The sequence below is a fragment of the Cylas formicarius genome, unplaced genomic scaffold (assembly GCF_029955315.1).
Source record: "Cylas formicarius isolate icCylForm1 unplaced genomic scaffold, icCylForm1.1 PGA_scaffold_272__1_contigs__length_124999, whole genome shotgun sequence".
Taxonomy (NCBI): Eukaryota; Metazoa; Arthropoda; class Insecta; order Coleoptera; family Brentidae; genus Cylas; species Cylas formicarius.
The window spans coordinates 63662-75799 of NW_026844304.1; the positions used below are offsets into that span (position 1 = coordinate 63662).

The window sequence follows — 12138 nt, forward strand, 5'->3', positions numbered from 1 at the left end:
TTATGTTATGTAGTTTATGTTGTAAAATTGGTGATCGGTATACTTTGTAATAACTGGTTCGTTGTTAGATATTTTTTTTATTAGAAATTAATTTGTCTAACTTGAGTTTTTGTCTCGGAAACTTTTGTCTCGAACTTTATAATCAAATGTGTCAAATTCTATGAGGCAATTCAGAATGTATTACATTACCTTTACATAAATGTTGTTTATATCTCGTTTTCTGTACTCGTGTCTTCGTTCCTCCTCCATCCATCTCGTTTGGCCTTGGATCTGGGCTTTCCTGGCAGCGGGACTTCTGTTGTTGTTTTTTAATTTAATAAACTTACGAAAAACCTTATTTTGTATACAGGGAAAATTATTCATAGGAAAAGCCAGATCGACCTTTAAACGCATGAGCCATAACTTCAGTCTGAACACTAAAGTAAGACTTTTTCGATGCTCCTACGTTTTCTTTGATGGTACCGAAGTTGTCTTTCTGTGGTGGTAACATCATTGCATGACTGAAAGGCTAACAAAAATATTAATCATCCAACTTTCACTTGCAATATATATTTCTAGCCTCATTTCCTGAAGTCATCTTAGCACCCCCCCCCCCCCCCCCTGACGGGCCATCCGTGAAATGGTTATGTTATGTCTTGCAATATAGCAGTCAAAGTACATTATTGTTGTTGTGCTTGTCAAAGGCGAAATCCATACTATTAAAAGTGATCAATAAATGTTTTCTAAGTATCAGCTGCTATCCTGGACAAGGTTCATTAAAAACTTGGAGAACTTTTCTTCAAGTTGCAACGTTGGTGTTTTCATTGAGCACTCTTACTGGTTTGTCTGGAGTTATGATTTTACTGACCTTGTTCCAGATATTATCTGTTAGAAACGCACTACACGAGCACACCAGACGCCACTATGGGCGCCATCGACGGTTCTGGTCTACGTTTGTTCTACACCCCCCAGTTGCGACGTCACGACGCCGGAGTAATCTCCATGGGTATGGACCCCAACTGGCGCCACATCATCCCTCCAGGTCAGAACAAGGTGGTGTCGTCCGGACACTGTATTCCCGATTGCACTCGTCAAGCGTTCCCCCATTCTGGTATCAACATGTTCGCGGTCGTGATGAAGACCCACAAAATTGGACGCCAGGTGGCGCTGAGGCACATACGGGGCAGCAACGAGTTACCACCCATCGCCACCGACGACAACGTGGATTCGGATTACCAGGAGTATCGGAAACTCGGTGTGCCTGTGCGTATATTACCTGGCGACCATTTGATTACGGAGTGTACGTACAATAGTTCCGGGCGTAGTGCTATAACGTTGGGTGGGCTGACGAGTAGGGAGGAGACGTGTTTGGTGTTGGGACTGTACTATCCGCGTCAGAAGTCGTTGGCCGCGTGCCACAGTTTGCCTAGTCTGCCCACTGTGCTACACTCGTTGGGGATCCAGGAGCTCAGCCCGTAAGTATATTTTAACTTTATATTTAGTGCAGGGATCTCGGGCGCTACAGCATATAACAAATAAGCAGTTTTATAAGCTCTAAACAAAAACATATTTAGATGACTTTCCATTTAAAATTTTATGGGCGCTTAGGGTCGCAAAACATAACCAAGAAGACCACAAATGAAGTATGGATTTAATGTTGGCTGTGGTGTTGGGGGTTCAACGATTCTATTAACAGCGTCCCATATCTTCACTTTCTTTAAGATGATTTCGAAGATTTGTTGGGCAATTCTAATAGTTTGAAGTTACTTAAATAAATTATTTCGAAATTGTTGGACAGGAGGTTTTGTTTTTGGTTTATGGCCACCATGATCGCCGGGTCTGTAGGTTGTAGACTTTTTTTTTTGAGGAAGCTGTAAGAGACAAGGTTTAGGGTAAAAGGAACAAATTTTAACCAGCTGTAAATGAGGCTAGGGTTGCAATACAATACATTGCTATGTTAACGATACTAGTATTCTCTTTATTTTATGTAATATTCTTTTTTCCGTAGAAAACTAGGGCAACAAGGTCAATTTGAAAAAAAATCAAGAACGCTCTTGACAATGTTCTTTTTAGATAGCCTTATAATTTGCTATATTTATAATGGTAATAAAATTCCTTTTTTAATAGAGATGATAGTTTCCATTAAGACATACGTCATATGTCCAAAATGACAACTACGAGGAAAAATATGCTGATGTTGATTCCTAAAGCTTTTCTATCTTTTTTTATGTCGATGTTTATGCAACTAGGAACATTTTAAAAAATCGCAGAAAATTAGATTTATTATTATATTATACTGCTACGGAACCTGGAAAAACCCATAGCGGTTTTGAGTATAGCTTACAAAAATGAGGGCGTACAATGATGGAGTAAAGTTCATTATCCCATTGGTTTCAAAAGTTATGAGAAAATGCTAAATACGAAGATTTTTAGTATGGACGATTTCAAATTATTTTAAGCATCTTCGTTACTCTTGTATTTACCTTTTTTTGTACATGGTTTTCATTTAAACTAACCAAATATGTATGCTCTTCCGAATGAAAATAAGTGAGTTTATTTATTATTTTTAATTATTACCTATTAGTTACTTACTACTTTAATATTTACATAGAAAACTAAGTATCGAAAAATTTCATACACAAAGATAATATGTATGAATAATGAAATAAAAAAATAGAAAATTTAGAAATGTATGTATTGAAGATCAAACCCAATCAAATATTATTTTATATTTTCGTCCACTGAACAATAGTTTTTATTTAGCAAGAAAGATTTTTAAAGAATTTTTTTCTCGAGGTTTAAATAATTTATTTAGGATTTTTTTACGCATCTAGGTTAAATCTTGCTGTCCAACGTCTTAATGATATTTTCGTCATGATTGAACGTTATCAAAGAATCCATAGAGAGACAAGAAAAAGTAAATATAATGTATTTTTTAAAATATTCAAAATATACAAGAGTCTGAGCTGCTTATGCCGCCACGTAGGCTTTTTTTATACAATCAATATTTGTCAAGAATTTCTTGACGTATAAGACCAAAATAGATTCATTCATTCATTGTGAATTTTTGATCAATAAGTAATGCATAAACGTTGGCTATTATACCAATGTGACATTACAGTACAATCCTGATTATCTGATTCCCGATTATCCTGTTTATCCGAAATAAAATATTAAAAAACAAAAAATCATATTTTTCCGTGAACAAGTTTCAAACAACGTCTTTTATTAACGCAAGAAGAGTAGTTTTGGTTAGTTAGTTAGAATTTGGTTTTGTACCATAGATTTTGCTTTTCGGATATCGCCAAAGAAAAAAGTCCAGGGGTGTTTGGTCTGGCGATCGAGCTGGCCATTCAATGGGGCCTCGTGTTCCAAACCGAATGTTAGGAAAAGTACTACTGATATTAGAAATAAAATTTTATACAATAGTTTTAGTTTTTGTATAATTTTTTTCGAAAATCAGTAGTTCCTGAATACATTCCACTAATAAAATTCCCACCCTGTACGTAATATTATGTTCCAAAAAAATTTGAGAAATTAGAATTAAATAAATTATTTTTTCTGTTTTTTGTAAAAATTCAATTAAAGTATTTCGTATGCCTTTAAGTCGATCTAATGATATACTTATCCCAAACTCCTACGTTCGAAATCAATTTGGACAATATTTTTTCGGATAATCGGGACTATACAGTAAATGTTTTATGTCCGATAAATGGGCAATGGACTTTTGCCTCTGTTCCGCAAAAACCGTTGACGAGAATCGATAATCTATCAATTGGTAGTTATAGAAGGGACGACAATTTTTTCTTACCGCTTACGTCAACGTTATTATTATTTCAAAGGGCGCGACAAAGGATTCGATTTAAACCGGCGTCTTTTGTTCTTCCTTTGCAGCGGATCGAACCCGGTGAGGATAGCGGCGCCTCCCGAGCTGGCCGGGATGACTCTGGAATCGAGATTGGTGTCGTACGACTGGGATAATCAGTTTAATAGTTTCCAGGAGGCGACGATGAGGGGATCCTTCAAGCCGATTTGTTGGACGTCGCAGTTGTCTTTGTTGCCGGTAAGCGTTAAAGTATCGAACTGACTGGGAAAACCAGATAAAAGCGTTATTTAATCGATGAAATCGATTTAGAGCGAAACTTTTAAAACTTAGATTCTTCTTTATGCTTCGCGAGCCGCGCGTTTCAAAATGGCCGCTCTTCCACCTCGGCTGTGTTTTTGTCATTGTTATTACAGAAAGTAAGCGTCGGGAATTTGAAGTTCAAGATATATTTGCAGAGGTCCAAGGAAAACATAATATCTCTTGAACCGTGTGTCGGAACTCAAAAATTCTTGAACCAAAACATGAGCGAGACATTGGGTTACAAACTTCTTTATCCGTAATGTACCAAAAATCTACAGGGTGTATCGGTTGTGAGCTCAAAAATAGTTGGAAATTTTTGTTGGGTTCCACAGATTTTTTCTTCGAAATGATTTACCCAGAAGCCACAAAGTTAGTTAGGTTGCATATTTGAAAGGCACTTAATACAGGGTGCACGCAAAAAGGTCCGTTGATTTTGCGAGTTAGTTAGTGGTCAGCAGGATCACTATAGAGAAAGACGAAAATGGTCTAGTTGTGAGTGCTAAATATTGAATATATGGCCATGGCCATTACATAGAGGATCATCTAGAAGTTTATTCATAAACACGGTAACGTTTGGTTTCATTTCAATATAATCCTGCATTTGTATAATGGAAACAATTACCTTAATGTGATATAAGGATAACGGGATCTGATATATCTATAGTCAAATTTAAAAAGGCCTAAAAGAACTCTTCTTTTGAATTTGCTTGTCAGTAGATTTTTCGTTACATTTATTTTTCTATTTCTCTTTTACGTCCCCAAAAAGCGTATACTCTTGATTATTATGAATGATAATAGAAAATGAAAAAAAAAAACTTGATGTTAATATATTTTTTAATTACTGTAAGTCCAGATATTTTAATGAAATTTGGCACACATGTACATGACATGACAGTCATGGACAGTCTTTAATTTTATTTTTTCGAAGAACACTGGTTGGTAACTAAAAGATATTTTGTTTTAGATAGATATTTTGTTTTCACACGCATGCGTGCTGTCATATTGACGATATTCTTATGACTATGGAGAGAAGAGGTTTTTATTTTTTTAAAGCGAAAACCGTAAATCGATTGAAAAAATTCAACAAATTTAATTTCTTTACAAATGCTTCGAGATTGTAAGAATAAATTTCATTTTTAGAAAATATCTATTTTGTTTATTTTTATGACCTTTGAGACATATCGCTCCTTTAATTTTCAATAAGAAAACACACTATATTTTATTATTGCTACCATCACCCTATATAATCTAAACGGTCGCATTTCCCTAACCAAACGAGACGACATCCAACGAAGAAGCTTCACGGAAAACGAAAAAAAAAAACAACGGGTTTAAGCGACGACATCGTATAACCCTAAAAACAATCGTTTCAGCGAGAGGAAATCTCCAAGGAGCATCTTTTAACGAACTTATCGCTAGTTTCCGGGACCCTGAAAACGGCACGGCGTTTGTCTCGCTTAATCAAATTAAAATCAGCGTGGAAAATAAAGATCTCACGTTTTTCGCTAATATCGTGTCGACGGTACGACCCAAGTAACTTCTGTTTGCTTTGCCGTTTCTTCTTCTTCTTCTTCTTAGGTCAGGCCTTGGGTCTATGAATATTGTTATTTTATTATTATATAGTATTCATTGTCATAATTTTTTTTTATATATATAATGCACATACAATTAGAAGTCCAACACATCTCACCAAGAGAATAACTGTAGTTTATACTGAATACCAAAATCCACCAAATTCAATCCTTGAAGACATTTATTTAAAACCTTGGTAGAACCAAAAAAAAACTGAAAAAAGAAAATAAAAAACATTAATAATGGAGGATTTACATTACTGATTTCTACTAGGTAAACATACATGTAAAAAGTATTTCATTTAAAAAGATTTGGACTGCCATTTTTTGAAAATAAAGTTGTCTTCCTTCGAGCGTATCTGGTTCATTAAAAATTTGTGTTGTTGGATAACACCTACCTCTTTTATAAATAATGTTAAAAATCCATTTTTGTCAAATGTTATTTCCTTCTAAATATTTGTTTAGCAACTCACCCTTTGCTAAAATTTCGTAATTTAAGTGCGATTGATCGAGTCCCCAGGTCGAGGTTTTAAGTTGGTCTAACTCTATTTTTTTTTCAAAGGCAATTGTTACATATTTTATTGTTTTAAAAAATCTGTGTGTTATCTTGTTTTTTGTACTACTATTTTGTTGGTAACTATACTAAAAACAGAATCGGGAAAAGTATATTCTTAGATGGCTACACTAAAATCTTTCATATATTTTTTAGTGGAATACATTTAAACTCGGTGCATTTTGAATCTCCCGAGGGAGAGCATAAAAAAAACCCTCAAAAAACAAAGATCTCTGCGGAGAAGGGCGTGGGTCAAATGACATCTGAATATCATCACCGAATGTTTTCACGGTAGCAACGAGAGTGTTTAAATCATCCATGAATTACGGGCGGTTGATTTTGGAGTTGCCGTTGGGTTGTCGCTCGTATCGTATGTAGGCTTTATTTTGAAGGATTGAAAATGGGTTATGTAATAATAATGATAATAATAATAATAATAATTTTATTCACGTATTAATATACAATGAAAAGGACGGTTCAGATGAACAAAATAAGATATTTAGTTTTTAAAGCTATCCTAAGACGAAGGTAGCAGCGCTAGGCAGGAAAAATACGCTCAATACGCTTTGGAAATAATTTACAGTAGATATTACTTAAATATTTAATGATAATAATACTTCACGCAGGTGTGTGGAAAAGGTTTTGTTTAGCAATTTAAGAGGCTGATCCAAGGCATTATATGTATTAGCCATTTCATATGTAAAGGATATTGCAAAAATTCCAGAGGTGTGACGTGGAGGGGTGAGCAGGCCTTTCAATCATAAATTTAAATTTTTATTTCAAAAGAGCATTGCTATAGATTTTTTTGGATTTAATGACTTCTAGATCATTATTTATGATTTGACAGCTTTCCAAAATTTTATCTCCCGAAAACGAGTGATAAACTTGTGTATCATCTGCATACATTTGGGTTTTGCAATGCTGTATAAAACGAGGAAACGCGGACGTATGTATACAGTATAAAATTGGCCCCAGAACGGAGCCTTGAGGCACCCCAGGTATTATAGCGCGGCAGTCTGCCAATATAGACCTCGTGAAGTCGCTTTGGAATGTGCTTCTTTTGATGTTGATTTTCGAATGTATAGTTTTACTCACCAGTTTTTGATCAGGGGCTGTATACGCATTTTATTTTAGGGGCTATTATTATTATTGTTAATATTATTATTATTATTTTCATTATTTTTGTTATTTGTATTATATACCTATCTATCCGACGTTTGCGGACGTATAGATACGGAAATTATACCGGAACCTCTAAAAATTTTATTGTCATGAATATAAAAGGCGAGAGCTACGCTCCGGCATCGGCACACCTGCCCCCACATCTATTATACTTTCATCCCCCGTTTTTACGACAGCATCCCATTCAATTCGCCCTTCCCTATCGTTGTTTCAGGGCACGGATAAAGAATCGCACTACCCCAACATATCGAAGCCGTACGTCAGGAGCACGGTCGATCACTGCAACTACAAACGGTACAGCACAGAGGGCTGGCCCGGAGGTACGCCGTTGTTGGAGCTGGACAGCAATCACATAGAGGGCGCCACGAAAAGCAAAGTGTCCCGGAGCAGTAGCCCAGCTGCCGAGGAGTCCATGGGGTTGACGATAAGCGAAGCGAGCGCTCCCACTTCGTGGAGCAAGAGATTCCTGTTGGTGATGAGCGTCATATTGATATGGTGTAACCGTTGATGTTAAGTGTGTTAGGGATCTTTCAATTATCGAACCTTGGAACGTGGACAATACAATCCCGGTGTGCGTTGGTTTTGTTTTTTAAGTTATGTTTTCACTAGTCCGTTCGGCCAGCATTTAAGTTACGAGAGTGAGCGAGCTAGGATCGAGGTGAAGCGTCCGAAAATGTGAGACGGAAACGGATACGTCGCCGGTTTTATTTTGGTGGGGAGCGATCGTTTCGGAAACCGATCTTTACGTATACGGGGTGTAATAAGCCGCGATGCGCTTGATGTGATGGGTGACAGTTCTACAGTTTTCTTCAAAATTTTGTTGACTTCAACTTTGATATTTTAAATAAAACGCCCTGCATTCGGACGGCGCTTTTCGAGACGGCTTCAACGGTATATGACATGAACTTAAACTGTCATAATGACGACGGTGTTTTAAATATTTCTCAAATTCTATAAGTCCTCAGTAAAACATAAGAGTTCGTGTTGTTTTATCCTCGTAAGGGAAATTTTTGAGCCGCGGCGTTGCCAAGTCTCGCGTTTTGTACATTTACTCGATTTTTTTAAATAAGCCCTGTATACTACATAATAGTCTATTAAGATTCCTACTGTTATATGTTGTAATATACAGGGGGTGCTATTAATTTTCTCTTGTCGTGTTCATCACCTAAGAATTTCGCTTTCTTAGCATGAGACTACATTAAATCAAGTCCCCTATGTGACGTGTATGTAAATCGGTATGACAGTTTTCGCTTGTGTCAAAAAATACTGAAATGCCGTCTGGAAACGCACTGTCCGAATATGTTAGTATAATAAGGGAACTCGTGCATTAAAACCATATACTTGAAAATTTTAAGTTAAATCTTTTGTAGGTCTTATCATTTTTCAGATGGGATAGTGGGTCATTTTATGTGGACCACGATCTACTGTGGCATGCTATGATCGAGACAAAAACTAAACTAAACTTCAACTACGCCGAACTAAATGAATCGACTGAAATGATCTAATTTAACAGTGTATATCAATTATACACGAGTTAAATCCTGGCTTTATTTCTGATTTAAAAGTTAGAACACCCTGCAGAATGCATTTTTTTTGGTCTCTCCTTACACTATCTTATTGTCACACTGACAATTTCTCCATTCAGTATGCAATGCAAGGTTACGTTTAAATTCGGCCTTGAAGGTGTGGTATAGTTACAAATTTTTAGTAGGAAGAATGTTACATTACGCTTGGGTAAGTTTCATTTGTGGTTAAAACTTTTAGTTAGTATTTCTTTTTCTAATTCTTGTATAACTGGGACCTCAATATTTCAACTAAATCATTACTATGAACCGACCACAAGCAACTCTCGTTGAACTCTGCCCTCAGTTCCATGCCCTTCCTATAACGGAAATCATATCTGCCACCAAAAATAAGTACGTGGAAGTAAACCAACAAAAAGAAATGTCAAGAAGAGGTCATTAAGAATCAAATCGAAAAGTTCAACGCTTCTCTCCATAATGTAAAATATCTTCACGATCAAAATCCGGGCGGATATTGCCTTTGCTATATTTCCCGGGAATTTATTTACAATTACGTCATCCAGAGAAATCACGGCATAAAGATCTTCAATATGGATTTAATTAACGAGCTGCTATGAAAAATTGACAATTCAAATGAGTGCGTAATCTATAAGAATACGTGTTTAAATGAAAACTTCATATGACGCCGTACGCGTGAGATAACCACTCGTATCCTCCGCGAGCGTTACGAAATTGCAATTAAATAAATTAAATTTAATTACCCCCGATGCTTTCAACTTTTTGCCGTTAAACGTTTTGTGATAGCCGTATCGCTAATAGAGAAAAATAACTTTTATATTATTAATTAAGATAGTTAATTCAAATTTAATTTTTGTCTCGGACGTGGTCAATCCAAAATTTTATTGTCTGTGCTTTGTATTGGATTGCATGGCATTACGCCAAATATAACGCAACTGTGATTAGATATTTCGTGAAAAAATATATACAAATTTTATGTTATCATTAGAAGCAGCGTGGCGATAAGGGCGGCCGAAAATCTCAGGATTTAGCGGCAGCCATTTTGTTTATATGTCGCGATTGGCGCTTTGTACGCGAAGACAATCAATATTTAGCTGAATAATGCGATATTGCAGTTTGCTAGGCGATCCAACCCGCTTACCGCTGATTCTATACAGGGTGTCCGAAAATAACGCGGGAATAATTTAAGAGTAGAATCTACAGGAAAGAATAAGGAAGTCAGTTTGGTTTGGAATTTGGTTAGTGTTGTTTGTTGTGACAAGAGACTCTTTCGGGGCTAATTACATTAAAATTATACAGAACAGTGGCGTCGCAGCAACTCTTTTTTGGACAAAAGAAATGTCTGCCACTGACTTTTGTACAACTTTTAATTTTTTCCCAAATTAGGCAATTAAAATTGCTAGTTTTCTGTCTCTTGCATTTTTATCGCGTCTTTTCTAATTGTTTCTTTTATTAATATCTTTAGTCACCTTTTTCCAGATTTCTTACAATGTGTCAATTTTCTGTGTCCCTGGATCAAAATTTAAAAGTGCAGTGGCGCTCTGGGGCAAAATTTTGCGGATATATTCAAAAAAAAAAACCGTTTGGTTCCGAACTTTACGTACTGAAGATCCACAGATCTTTTGTTGATTTCAATGTCGAAAAACCTCATAAAATTGAATCGTTAAATATGAACACACTCAGCTAAAATGAAAGGGTGCTTATAGAATAAACGCTTATCATGTTATCAAGCAAAATCCCTCTGTCTAATATTTTCTGCCTAATAACTGGAAAAAAAAAACAATTTAGTTACAATGTTTTGTTATTCAATTTTAACGTTTTGAAGTAGGTCGTTTCTACTCTATAATATAAAAATCGGATTTCGTTTGTCCTGGGCGTGCAAACAGAAGTTCTTGGTCGCTCTCATTCATAGTCTTCATTCACTTTTCTTGACTCTTTTTGAATCCTTTATTATATTGTTTTAGACACCTTGATAGCGACCAGAGTTCTTGCCCCATAAAAACCCTCTCACTTTTTGAGTGGAATAGTTATTCCCTCCCGTGCTTCATTTTTCATAAATTGCGAGACCTTGTTAACGATTTCTCGTCCTCCTTTTTTATGATTCTTTAGGTAAATGAACTCTCTTATAAAAACTATGCTTGCAAAATACCACTTCAATTATTCTAACGTTATTTTCGGATACCCTGTATAAACAAATAGATGCGGATCGACTCAAATATAAACTTCAAGTTTCAGAAGACTGATTCCTCCACCAAAATAAATACCGAGACGAAGGAAATTTAAATATCATCGCGGCAAGTCTCACGCGGTCCAATCGGGTCGAATAAAACTGTAACACGCGGCAACGCTGCCAAGTTGGACAGCCGAGAAGTCGCTGATATGGTCTGTGATGTATGTAGGAAATAAGCGCATATATTTTGTAATTATGGTCCCTATAATAGCTGTAACCCGAGTAGTAGTCGCTATCGTTGTTATGCAATTCGGTTGTCGGACAATGACGACGATTGCTGATGCGGCGTGGAAATAGGTCAACGAGGCATTGAGTTTATATTAGAAAATTGTAGCGAAGATAAATGCGTCACAATTGCTTCCGATGGTTATAAAATTTTCGAAAACATTCGAGGACGCCGTTGTCCGACTACCGAAAACGTCTAAAAAAAAATGTACTGGGCCCCCGTGTACATTCTGTGTAAATTTTTTAAATGTATATTTGTAGTCCTGACTGGTGCTATCTATAGTTTATCCTATTGTACATGTTTCTATCGTTTTAATTTATTAATTGTATAGTTTTACTGTTGGAACTGACGATGAATGCCCCTGTACAGTGTAGATATCTTGTGTAAAATATTTTATAAATAAGTCTCAATAAATATTAGCAATAATTGAAGGGAAAGTTTTCATTCAAAATTTCGCTTCTTTCGCAACAATAATTATGGTAATAAAAATAAATAACGTTTATTGGGGTAAGCATAAACCCTTATTTATATACATAAATAACAAAGTCCCTCAAGCAAAATATACAAAACTTATTGGAAATTATAAAAAAGTAAAACACGAATTGAGACTCGAAACTTGGGACGATTTTTTAAGCAGCAACGTCATTGATAAAAGCCCCGACAATTTTATAAATGATATACAGCTTTCTCTAAAAAGAAGTCATGAGCTCCAAAGTACAAGACAATTCAG

At 35.8% G+C, this 12138-nt stretch overlaps 1 protein-coding gene across 1 annotated transcript in view; it reads left to right on the forward strand.

Moving 5' to 3' along the window:
* The window catches only part of LOC132697642 (MOXD1 homolog 2-like), a gene marked incomplete at its 5' end in the record, with an annotated part of 49392 nt that extends 37553 nt beyond the window's left edge, over positions 1–11839 (forward strand). The window contains 3 exons of the mRNA XM_060663184.1: positions 858–1454; positions 3874–4042; positions 7626–11839. Coding sequence (XP_060519167.1) covers positions 858–1454; positions 3874–4042; positions 7626–7919 — 1060 coding nt within the window. The remainder of the gene's footprint in view (positions 1–857; positions 1455–3873; positions 4043–7625) is intronic.
* Between the last annotated feature and the right edge of the window lie 299 nt (positions 11840–12138).